At 39.0% G+C, this 12,500-nt stretch overlaps 1 protein-coding gene across 6 annotated transcripts in view; it reads right to left on the reverse strand.

The window, feature by feature from the left end:
* The window catches only part of tenm3 (teneurin transmembrane protein 3), a 229,612-nt gene that overhangs the window by 210,015 nt on the left and 7,097 nt on the right, over window positions 1-12,500 (reverse strand). For all 6 annotated transcript variants that reach the window (XM_027282804.1, XM_027282802.1, XM_027282801.1 and 3 more), the window contains exon 4: window positions 10,732-11,019. In XM_027282804.1, the coding sequence (XP_027138605.1) occupies window positions 10,732-11,019 (288 nt within the window). The remainder of the gene's footprint in view (window positions 1-10,731; window positions 11,020-12,500) is intronic.

Consider the following 12,500-nt stretch of genomic DNA (forward strand, 5'->3'; position numbering starts at 1 on the left):
TGCGTGTGTGTGTGTGTGTGTGTGTGTGTGTGTGTGTGTGTGTGTGAGTGTATGTTCTAACATGACACTTCATCAATACTCCCATTACAGTGTGACAGATATGAAACACAATCTGAACCTGATCTGCTTGATATCAGATCTCAGTTCTCACCTTGAATACTTTCAATATCTCCTGACCCACCCTACACACACACACACACACACACACACACACACACACGCACACGCACATACACAAACACCCAGAACAAAATATCTTTTCGCTTGTCAGAAATCTACGAGCTGTAATGCATATTCACAGGAAGAAGGTATCACACCTTCCCCTGTGATCTCTGATTCAGTGACCTCATTGTTACGTTGTCACAAAAAACAAATGCTTTGAACAGAAGAGCTGTGGTGAAAAAAGGAAAGAAAAAACTCACACACTGAACTGTCTTTTTTTTTTTTAGAGTCTAGAGATTTGAAAGCGTCTTTTCAGGCAGTTTACAGTTGAGAATTTACAGTTACAGTCATGTAATTAAGGTCAAAACAGCTATACCATTAAAATGCATCAAAATAAAATGTTGAACATGCTGCTGAAATCCGAACATTTGAACCATTCCTAAATGGTCTGATTATTTACAGCATGTGGCGATGGTTATGGAATTCATAACTCATTACATTTGTGCAACACAACCTGAAAAGAAGAACTGTTTTTGTTACCTCAGAATAAGACTTTAATATCTACAGACACCTTGGGCCCACCATGTTTCTACAATAGCCCACAACAGACACTGTGGTTTCTCTTTCACACTTGGAGTGAGAGGGTGAGGTGAGACACACACACACACACACAGTCTGATCAGACAGAGTTTGATCTGGGGCTGCAGCACACTGTGTTATATCATCTTGAGAAATGACTTTGAAGAAATCAACTGATCCTCAAAATAGTTGATCTCAAACTCATACCTCTAGGTGTAGTTTTATCCTTGTTTTGGTGGTCTATGAGTGCCGGTATACAACAAAGAACAAAACACTAGAACCCTGCAACACAGGGCTGATGAGGTGCCTACAAGTATCTGAGCTGGACAAAAGAAACACCAACATCTGAGTTTGTGGATACTGGGGGATCTTGAACAAGCACAGAATCCTGGTGTTCTTCAAATCCAGCAACACACTATGACAGAAACTAGTATACTCTAAAGACTGTACTCCTCTCTCAAACAGCCACTCAACAAACGCATGGCTCAACACAGGAGGGCCAACTTACTGGGACGAGACTCTGCAGTTTTCTTAAACCTCTGAGTTAAGGGACAGTCTTTTTGTGACAATCTGTTGTTTGTTTGTTGCTGATGTTCACGTTTTGAACTGCGTGGTTTGAAAGAGAAATTAAGTAGGTTATGCAAAAGTAGAGAAACCGCCCCTCAGCAGAGGAGGAGGGCTCACACACCACTTATCCCCCACCTACAATGCTGCCGTGACACTTGGCCTCATGACCATCTCAGCTCAGGTGATGACAGTCATCACAACAACAAGGGGCACTAAGAACCATGTGGAAACAATTGCCTGCTTAATCGTCACACTAAGGCTAAACAACTGGATCTCCTGAAACATCTCTGTGGATCTGCAACCAAGTCCAGTTGTCCCAGGTTTAACCCTTCTAAAAAATAAAATAAATAAATAAATAAATAAAACCAAGAACACCACATGTGCTGTGCTGCATCTTATGTGTAGAGTGCGTGAAGTATACTTGGTTTAAAACCAGACTTTAACAGAGCAGTCAGTGTCCATATCACCACTATATTTAATGTGAGAAAACAGGCCGCTGAGATGGAATGGGATGTCTTCTTTGGACTTAGTGGAAATCCTACTGAAAAACAAGGCGGCATTAAAAATCCACACATCTGGAGCTGAGTGGCTCTCTGCATACAAGAGATAAAGCAGCTGGAGAAAAACACAAAGAAAAACAGCTAAACTGAGTTACTGTATGAGGTTTCTGCAGAGCTGCAGTGAAAGCCTCGTCTGTCACCGCAAGTAAAAAGGCCATCATCTATCAGGTCCCAAGACTCAGTGAAACCGAGAAACCCTGCTGTAGAATTTATTAGGCTGAAAACTCCCTCTCTCTCTCTCTCTCTCTCTCTCTCTCTCTCTCTCTCTCTCTCTCTCTATTCCTCTCTGTCTATCTACCTCGCTTGCTCCTGCTCCCTCTGCACTTCTGGTAATGGATTCTGCCTAAATGGGTTCTGAGAAACACAAATGAAGAGAGGAAAAGAAAGGAGGTGAGGTTAGGGGGGGAGACTTGTTGCTTGCATCCTGATGCGTAGCTTCTGATAGATTAATAAGTATTGGTATTACAATAACTTATATAATTTACAAAGCTTCTAAGGTTACTTTGAATAAATGAACTATTTGCATTTTCCCTGAAAGTGTTACACAACATCTGAACAGCTGGTCAATTTCCAGATGTATGAGATAGTTTCAGTCTACCTGTTCTGACTTTATTACACTGTACCAGTTCATATTCACAAAATATTTTTTTTTACAATGCTGTTATGAAAATTGTTGACTCAGTCACTGACCGATTCCTGTAGTGTATATTAACTGTACTTTCACAATGATTTAAAAAGATAAAACATAAGAGAAGAGCAGAGGATGAAGAGCAAGAGAGTGATGGGAGGAAGGAGTGAGAGAGTGATGGTGAATGATTTAATGTTAGCCACTTGATGGGATGAAGTGTCTTCTCCATGGAAGCGGCGCCAAAGTTAAACCCTCTAGTCAGTTAGTCTGTTATTCATTGATTTCTCTGGTCAGCACTAGATCGCTATTGAATATGACTGGCACCAAGACAGTGTTAGTGCATGTGTGTTTGTGTGTGTGTGTGTGTGTGTGTGTGTGTGTGTGTTTGTGCATAACGAGCGTGCATCCTGTCAACTCATTTGAGTTGCTGGTGGAAAATTTTTTTCTTTACAAACGTAACCCCTCCACTTCACACACACACACACACACACACACACACACACACACACACACACACAATCAACTAGCTATCCTGGCTGAGTGTGAAAGATGAGTCTGAAATACATCTGCAGTTGGTAACTGCAGTCTTTGTGTAACAAACATCCTCACTGCGACTCTGTACGCCTTCTTGCTGTGAGAGACGGAGAGAGATGATACATTATTTATTCCTGAAGGCTGTTTTGTATTAACCATACATCACCAGCTGAGCAAAAACATAACCAGTATAATATCTATGTATCAGTACTGCAGCTGGATGACAGAAAGATGTCATGCTGGATGTGCATGTATAATCATTCTATACTTACATATGCACCTTGGTTATTACAGCGATCTGTCTTCTCCAGCAGCCACATCTCTTGTCTTTTCCTCAACCATGGATGGTGTGTGTGTGTGTGTGTGTGTGTGTGTGTGTGTGTGTGTGTGATAACTATCTAATATATGGAAATATGAAGTTCTTGTTCTTTTGCAAGAGCATGAGTAAATATGTCACGAGTATGTGAACACTGTGTTAGTGCTACCTGATGTATAGTTTAATAAACCCGCAATATAAATATTTTAAGGAATACACATTATTCTAAACAGAATGTGGACTTTGTCTACACACACACACACACACACACACTGAAGTACATCTCTTTAGAGTTACTCTACTAACAGGAGCACAGTTGCAATACTAAGAGGAAATCTCTGTGACATCATGATTTTATTCCAACATCTTATGTGTCAAAATCGGATAGTATCTGTCAAAGCTGTGCCTGTCCTCCAACACTGCACTGATATTAGCCTGCAGTCCATTTAGTGAGGCAGTTCATTAATCAGTCGTTAGTAGACTTCATCAGTTTGCATCTGAATGCCTGGCCGAGGTCGAGTGTGGCTGCCAACGCTAGAATCATCTCATCTGCCTCCATCATGTTTACAAAGCAGGTGTGGGCGGAGCATTTTCCCGACTCAAAGGTGGCACCAGCAGGTACCACGCAGCCTGATTCTTCTTCTTTTATTTAATGGCGGATATCAACAAGCATTTAAGTAGCATTACTGCCACCTACTGTGCTGGAGAGTGGGCTGAAGTTTCCTAATTCCACGAGCGGACGCAGCCGGATTAATCTGTATTATTTACTGTTGATGGATTGTTAGGTGTCGTCTTGGTCTCATGACGTCAAAATGTGAACAGCATGATGAAGAGGACTGTTTCAATACAAACTGTCACCGAAGCAGAACATTTAGTGGAACATTCATTGATCAGACACTTGTGATTTTGCGGTTAATCACCTTTTTAGAGAACAACATGTTATAAGTAATACGTACTGAAACACTGAACAGTGGGCCTGTGCATTCAAAAGTTTAGAGAAGGTCAGATGAAGTTCACCTGTAGAGGCTCGAGTGCATTTTAGGTGCATATCTAACTTTGTACAAAAAGTCAGTAAAATGTGCAAACATATCCAGATGTTTTGTTTTGATGTTTTAGGATTAACTGTTTTACTCATTCCATTCCATTTTCATTTAGTTATATAGCAACACGTGTATCCAAAGCTACTCACAAAAAGAAAGAAAACAATTAAAGTACACGTCAATAAGTATTTGAAGTGACCAGTTTCTTCGTCACACATGTTTGCAACAACACACAAACCATTGTTATATATTATACTGTATTTATACTGAACATCAGTGTATAGTCAGAATGTCATTGTCTGACTTTTCTCCAAATACAATTAATATGTTATGAGCAGATCATTACATGCAGTGCTGACACATGGCCACTCTCTGTGCACAACAGTTCAGCAGTACTATGTCGTTGTTGTTTGTGTGCTCTGTAAATTTTTACAACTAGACCATAAGCCTTTCTCCTGAGTGACTACTTCTAATGCAATGAACAGACGAGAGAGTAGACCATTTCATTTCATTGTCATGCTGTAGTTCAAATCGCGCCACTTATAAAGCCTCACAGAGCACATGAGCGGTGGCTATTGTTCATCCCTTTAAGAGATGTGATGATTTCTAAAGATCCTGCCAACTTGTGTCCGGTGATGGCTTAATAATAAAAGTACTCAGAAACTAAAAAGAGAATTGCTCTTATACCCTGTCTCTTACAGTCTCGGGACCACAATTTCCCACTTAGAAATTGTAAAAGGAAGTAGTGGAATGAAAAGGACTGAGACAAAGATGTGGTGTGCTGAATAGGAGGAGAGAAGACAGAGAGAGAAAAGCTGAGCTCAAACAGCAGAGTGGACACAGGTAGACAGAGACACATGACTTATTTTCTGAAACATAATCCAAAAATCTCCAGTTTTGACAAAACTCCTTATTGATGTTGTTCCAAAAGGAAGTGTGTAATTCACCAGCAAAATGTAAGTATTGTACTCTTAGAGAAATTGACAAAAATATTGAATGCTGAATAAATTGAGGCGACATAATCTGTTTGAGTTTGCTGTTGCTCCGATGAATAGAACTCATTTTGTCACCTTCTGCTTTGGCAATGGATCGAATCCCTGCACCTTTCCAACAGAGCAGCCACTGAATGGAATTGAACCAAAGTGAAATGAGAATGAACACATCCATCCATCAATCTGTGTTTACTGTCCCTGTCTGTCTGCATGTGCCTGCCTTCATCTTCGTTGCTCTGTCATTGGGGAGCTTTCAGGCCACACATGCCACTCCCTGGCACTCATCCTGGAGGTCTGCAGGTAACAGTGAATGCACTCGCACTATATTTGCTTTATACATGACAATGCACAGTGGTAGTGGCTTCTTGCAGATGGTCAAAGGTAGCCTTAGGTGCCTTTACATCCTTACATCTATGTGATTAATACTCTACTCCAAAATAATCACCATGAACAGCTGTACAACACCCTGAACTCTGCGAAGGCTTTCTACACAGATTTAGGACCCAGCTGCAGAAATTTGCTGCAATTCATCTACAAAGCACGAGTAAGATAATAATAATAAGATAATAATACTTTATTTATCCCACAACGGGGAAATTCACTTGTTTACAGCAGCGAAAAAATAGTCAAGGAGGGAAAACACAAGTGTACATATTTACAAAAAGTACTAAAGTAGAATGTGCTAAAACAAGTACTAAGGTAGAATATAAACTTAAAAAAACAAGAACAAAAAAAACAAACAAGAACAAAAAATAGCAATGGAGAACAAAAAATAGCAATGGAAAAAAAAAAAAAAAAAAAAAAATCAGTGGTGGAGTAAGGTCCACCACTGATATGAGATATGGACAGGGTCACATGCATTTGGCTATGTGGTGTTCATGAGAGTCTACTATTGGGTCAGTTAAGTCCCAAAATCTCTCTGAAGGAGACATCCATTGTGTCACTTGTAACTTTTACAACTACGATCTATGTTTTCAAGCAGCACAAAAAGGTTTAAGATTAGGTGCTGTGAAGAACTTGGGTTGTTGAACATCCCTCTTGTAGATTCTGGGTCATTTTTGCAAGAAACTGTACTTTGCCACTGAGTGCAAAGACAAAGCACACTGAATGTCCTAGAACTCTGTTCCTGTGATTGTGTGTACGTGTGTCTGTATGACGGCTAAGGTTATAGTGTTAAGCAGCTTAGGGATACCAAATGGATTAAGTGTTTTGTTGACACATAGTAAAGTAATCTGGTTAGTAAAGACGAGATACACCCCTCATCCTCTCTATCTGCCTGTCTGCTTCCATCTCTCCTATTTACTCTTTTCCTTTTTCTTCTTTGTTTCCCCCATTTTCATCACATTGTCTTTTTTCACCCTCCTCTCTACCTTGATCTCTTCACACACTATAAACAAAAACACACACACCCACACTTGCACATAGCACACATTTAGGTCAGCTAATATATTTTAAGCTCCTTACAGTGGCGCAAACCTAGACATCTGTCTGTTCTTCCTCTCATGCACACATTAATATTCTAAAATCATTCAGATTTGTTGTTTTCTTCACAGATGCTCAGGGCTCAAACTTATGTCAGTCTCTGGGCTCCATAGATGTCTTCCAATGACTTGTTTTGTCAGATCAACAGTGTAAACCCCATAAAACTTTTTTCTCACATTAAAGCCTATTATTCTATTCTCTTCTATTCTGTTCTATTAATAACGGTCCGTCTTTAAACCACGATGCAAAAACTCCTCAGACCTCCACATGCACACTGAAGGAAGTTACTGCAGGTGTAAATGTAGTTAGCTAATGTGATTCAACATTAATGTCACTTTCAGAATTGCTCCAATAATAACACAATAAACACATTCAAATGGAAAGTAACTAAGTAAGTAACTAAGTAACTTGAACACTTAATTAAAAGCGAAAATTACCATTTGAGGAATCTTTTTTTTTAGTATCACTGTAGTTGAGATCACAAATATCAGGTAACCAGGCAAACAGCAGCTGGGCACCCATGGGTCCAGACACCACAAAAGTGTTTACGTCTGCCTGTGTGCGTGTGTGCCTGTGTGTGTGTGTGTGTGCCTGTGCGTGTGTGTGTGTGTGTGTGTGTATGTGTGTCCACTAGGGAGCCAGCCAGACGTCTCTGGTCTAATATTTCCTCTCAGGAGAAGAAATAATGCACAGAGGCTTCTCCCTTTCCCTGTTTAGCCTCTATGCCTCATTCTTTCTTTTCAATGACTCTATCCACTCAGCTGCTGTGTGTTTTCTTCTTCTCCTCTCTGATGTTGTCCTTTCCACTCCCATTTTACTTTCCCTCCCTGTTATCTGTTCTTTCTATTGCTTCCTCTTGTAACAAAGCTACTGATAGAATCACAGAAGTTGGTTTAAGTTACTGTACACAGACAAACGTGTGCATGCGCCTGAGCACACTCACTTTCTGCCATGAACCAGAGTGGGTATCAAGGGACAGAGCAACATGAGGTGTCTCAGAGGAGGCGACGTGTTGTCTGCTGCAATAACTCCACTATGAGCTTTATTCAGTGAATGAAGAGTCACACAAGAGAAGAGGTAAAGGTGAGCTGGCTGCTAAGTAGTGTCTCACCTCATACGTTTCATAATACGTTTACATACTTTCAAAAGAGCCTCTCGACACGAGTCAGTACCACATTGATCACAGAGAAGCAAACGATGAAGGTCAATTCCACAGATGCTGTTGTTGAGTCTGACTTTATTTTGTGAATGTAAACCTAAAAGGTTCACTTGGCGGGGCTGTTTGGGTGCTGGCATTCAGTGCATTCACACTATGAAGCCTTTTCACCTGAACAGGTTCAATAGTGTGAGCTCAAACTAGGGCCGAGCGATATATATTACAGCTGGCTGATATTGGTCTATCACACATATATTAGTATGTGAGCCAATATGAAAACTGCTTTTAGTTCTAATACACTGGTGTCATTACAACATTCATCCAGCAGAGTGAACTGTGAGTTACAATACTGTGACGAGACGCACAGAAGACTTTTATATAGATGTGAAGAAATATACAACAAATCAGCAAATTTCTGCTGGTTGAAATGTAATTTACTTTTGCTGCTATTTGCTGTTGCTCATGCATGCAACCCCATGTATAAAAATCTTCAAATAAAATTAAATGTCAGGACTGTCTTTAACCAATCAGTGACATTAAAGTTCAGTTCCACACAGGAGAAAACACTATCGTGAGAAACATTCATGCACTTCAGCTCAGCAAGTGAATCTGGAACAGAAAGGTCTGACTGTGTGTTCTGGCTGGATGTAGATGTGACACACTCAAAATATTTTAAGGCCACTTATGCATTTCAATTACATAGAATAGTGTAATATGTAATAGTATAGTGATGTAGTAATAATAATAATGAATAATAAATAGTAATGTAGTTATGTGATAGTACTAATAAACTCAATATGACTGCATTCATTTTCTCTGTTGGGTTTGGGCAAACAAATTTTGCCAAACAAAGTCTTTATTATTATTGAATGTATAAACCTGGTTACCCCTACACTACTGTGTAGTGGAAGCACATTGAGTTTATTAGTACTATTACACAAATCTTATTACTTGCTCCACATTGAGTTTGTTAGGTAATTTATATTAAACCTATGTCCTGCATTTTGGCAGGTGTTAAACACTGGCTGCAATGTTTTGTCGTGGTATTAGCTTTCATGTTAGTCATGATTTAGCTGTAACGCTTCACCACTGATCAAAATTGAGCCGTGTTCATTTCCTGTTATTTCATGTGTTTCAAAATCTACTATCTAGGTGTTTTTATTTAAAAAGTAAAAGTAAAAAAAAATCATGATTTGAAGTTCATTGAAGAATACTGAATGATGAAATGTTTTTTTTTTTTGTAAAGATAAAGAACATAAAAGCTTGTGTTGTGCATCACAGGGTTAACACATTATGACACAACTATGTCTTAGCTTCACAAAGCACACAGTCAAATGCAGAGCAGTGAGAGCTTCAGTTCAAGCATTTCAAAAGAAAACACATCTCATCTCTGGTTCACCGTGTTAAATCCACCACATGTTTGCAGCTGTCCGGCTCTCATCAGGGTTATTCACTGTCCCAGTAATGACCCAGACCGTGCCCACATCGGGCACACAAGTATATTACTACTGCTCCAAACCCACAGTGACCATGTGTGTTTAAAACACACACACACACACACACACACACACTAACAAATGAGAGCTAGCACACACACACACAGACACACACACACACACACACACACACACACACAAGCACAGCTGCATTTTTAAGAGTCAATTAGCCTTTGAAAACTTGACGACTACTCACTTTTAGAGATGGGAAGTGTATCCTCTAGAGCACTGACATCCACAGCATAATGCCATTTAATAAAAACATTATCAAACTTAATATAAAAAATACAGTGACTCAGCACTTTATCTCAACGTTAATTACAACATCACATCTTTTAATGAAAACCCACCGCATGTGTGTGTTTGCCTAGCTTAATGAAAATATTGTGTATTGGGTGTGTGTGTGTGTGTGTGTGTGTGTGTGTGTGTGTGTGTGAAATCAAAAACAAGTCCTTTATTAAGTATGAAATTCACACCTGTTAGGGAAAACTACCTTGAGGGTAGTGAATGGGCACACACACACACACACACACACACACAGCACAAACTGCAGAGTCACAGCAGGATGTGAAAGTTGTATCGCATGGCTGATTTCACTTGTTGTTGAACAAAATGGAGGTCAGGATTTTATTTATTTTTTGGATTCTATCATTTGTCTAATGAAATAAAGACGACTTCACAAAGCGTTCTCGTTTCTGCTGACAAGACAAGACAGAATAAAAAAAACAACACATTTCTATCTGGTCTTTTTTTTTTATCCAGAATTGAATCTCTGTATTAAACTGATTCCAGACTTAATGAAAAAATATTTTGTGTTATCTCATCAGCATCAAGAACGGGCTGTGAGTGTATGAGGCTCCGACTCCAAGTGTCGGAGGGAAAATCACAAATAACCTTCAGAAGTGTGTGTGAGTATTTAGGCATCCTGGATGTGTGTTGAAAGTGGAACTGGACATTAAAGTTACCCGGGGCCAGATGGTAAAATAAAATAAATAAATAAATAAATAAATAGAAAATAAATCTGTGCAAACTTTTGAAAGACCACATTCAGGACTGAATAGTTCTAAATGAATCAGACTGATTAACAGTAGAAGAGAAGAAGTGGACTGGTGTTCCAGTCAACAGGAGGCTAAAGAATGATTGATGGAGCACTCCTCTGAGTTTAAGAAATACAAACTGTGAGGCCAGGTTAATAAAACAGGTTAGCATCACGTCCTACCATTGTCGCTGTCTGACTTGTTCTCATGCTCGGTGTCGGTAAGGGTCAGCACTGAGTTGGAGCGGCTGGACAGGCAGGAACTCCTCCCGGATGATTTACCCAGACCCCCGCGGCCCCAGAGTCGCATGGCACGCTCTGGTGACATCACAGCCTGACTATCAGCATCAAGGTCCTGGGCCGTACCAACTGAGAAGCCACGGTGGGGCAAACCCATCTCGGAGCAGAACGCCAGGCCGCGGCGTGATGGCGGCTCGCAGATTCCCAGCTGACGCAGACTGAAGTGCTGACCTGAAATGGAAACACAGAGATTTCACTTCTGTTTTTGAAGTGACTGAACATTTTGAATATGTTATTACTCATGTTTCAGTTCAAATTATTCTGCATTACTATAAATATGAGGAATAACATATTGTGACATATTCATGTTTTCTACCAACTTCATAATAAAATAAAAATGAGCAGTAAACTAGATACTTAATGTTGACAAACAAATGTAAATTCTAACATATGCATTTTTACTTAAACATTTATTAATTATTTTATTTTCAATTTAAGTAAATAAATAATTAATTATTAAAATTGCTATATACATTTCTGTTGATTGACTAACTCTGTTATATAATACTAACCCTATAAAACAGCCTAACTATCACATGTACAGCAGCTTTTTGTTCTGAGGATGTGCAGAAGAAGAAGTTTGCCAAGTAGAAACAAAAGGACATGAGGTAAGAAAAGAAAACACAGTGACAACAGCTGCCACGCGTGCTCGGACCTGACTCATGCAGTATAGAATCAATGGGATTATAAGAAGACGAGCCTCGGCTCACCGTGAACAGTTCAACCTGACCTCGGCTATGAAGACACTAAAAGGAGTGTTTTTATTTATTTGAGACAAAACTAAAAGACAATTCCAGCCAGAGAAAGAGAGGCAGGACCCCAGAATACAGAGCAGACAGATGAGGTGGAGACTTATTGATCACAGCCTTAGATCTCATTTAGGCATTACAGGAGAAGAGAAAGTCTGCAGGCTATCAACACAGAAAGTGTGAAGGTGGAAACTCATGTCGGATGTACATCTTTAATATTTCTTATTCTTTTGCACCGTTTGTTCAGATTGAAATGACATAACATAATACCATAACATATTCAGAACATAATTATTATTATCGATAAAAAGAGTAAATAATCAAAATTGAAACTGTCATTTTATATAATCAAACACACAAACCAATTATGGAACATGTTTTTATATTATATATGTTACGTTATGTAATGTTTTTATTATCATCTGGTCACTGCACACTGTCACTGTGAAACCAGTAATCACCCAAAAAATGCAATGTCATACCTCATCTGTGGAAGGCCCTTCACTATTCAAAGATTACTTATAATTATGTTATGATCTACACAGACATTTTGATTTCATTCAACAAAAACACACATTCATGAACATTATCACTAGTCTTCTGGTTTTAATAAAAATGAAAATGAAATGAGACATACAAATAAAAAAAGAAATGTTTCACATTCATCTTGTGCACAATAAAATATGCTTTCATTTGTATTTATTCATTTTATACAATATACTGATGAGGTCAGACTCAAATTGTCAGATATAGCTAAAATATGAATATGCCCAGAAAAATGAGACCTGCTTTAAATTGTTAGTAATTATACTTGCTGCTTGTTAGCGTTGTATACTCATAATGACTGATGCTTAATGAATGCAGGGCTGTAGGCTTTTTTTGTAATTACATCACATGGAACAT

The sequence above is a fragment of the Larimichthys crocea genome, chromosome X, assembly GCF_000972845.2.
Source record: "Larimichthys crocea isolate SSNF chromosome X, L_crocea_2.0, whole genome shotgun sequence".
NCBI classification, from domain to species: domain Eukaryota; kingdom Metazoa; phylum Chordata; class Actinopteri; family Sciaenidae; genus Larimichthys; species Larimichthys crocea.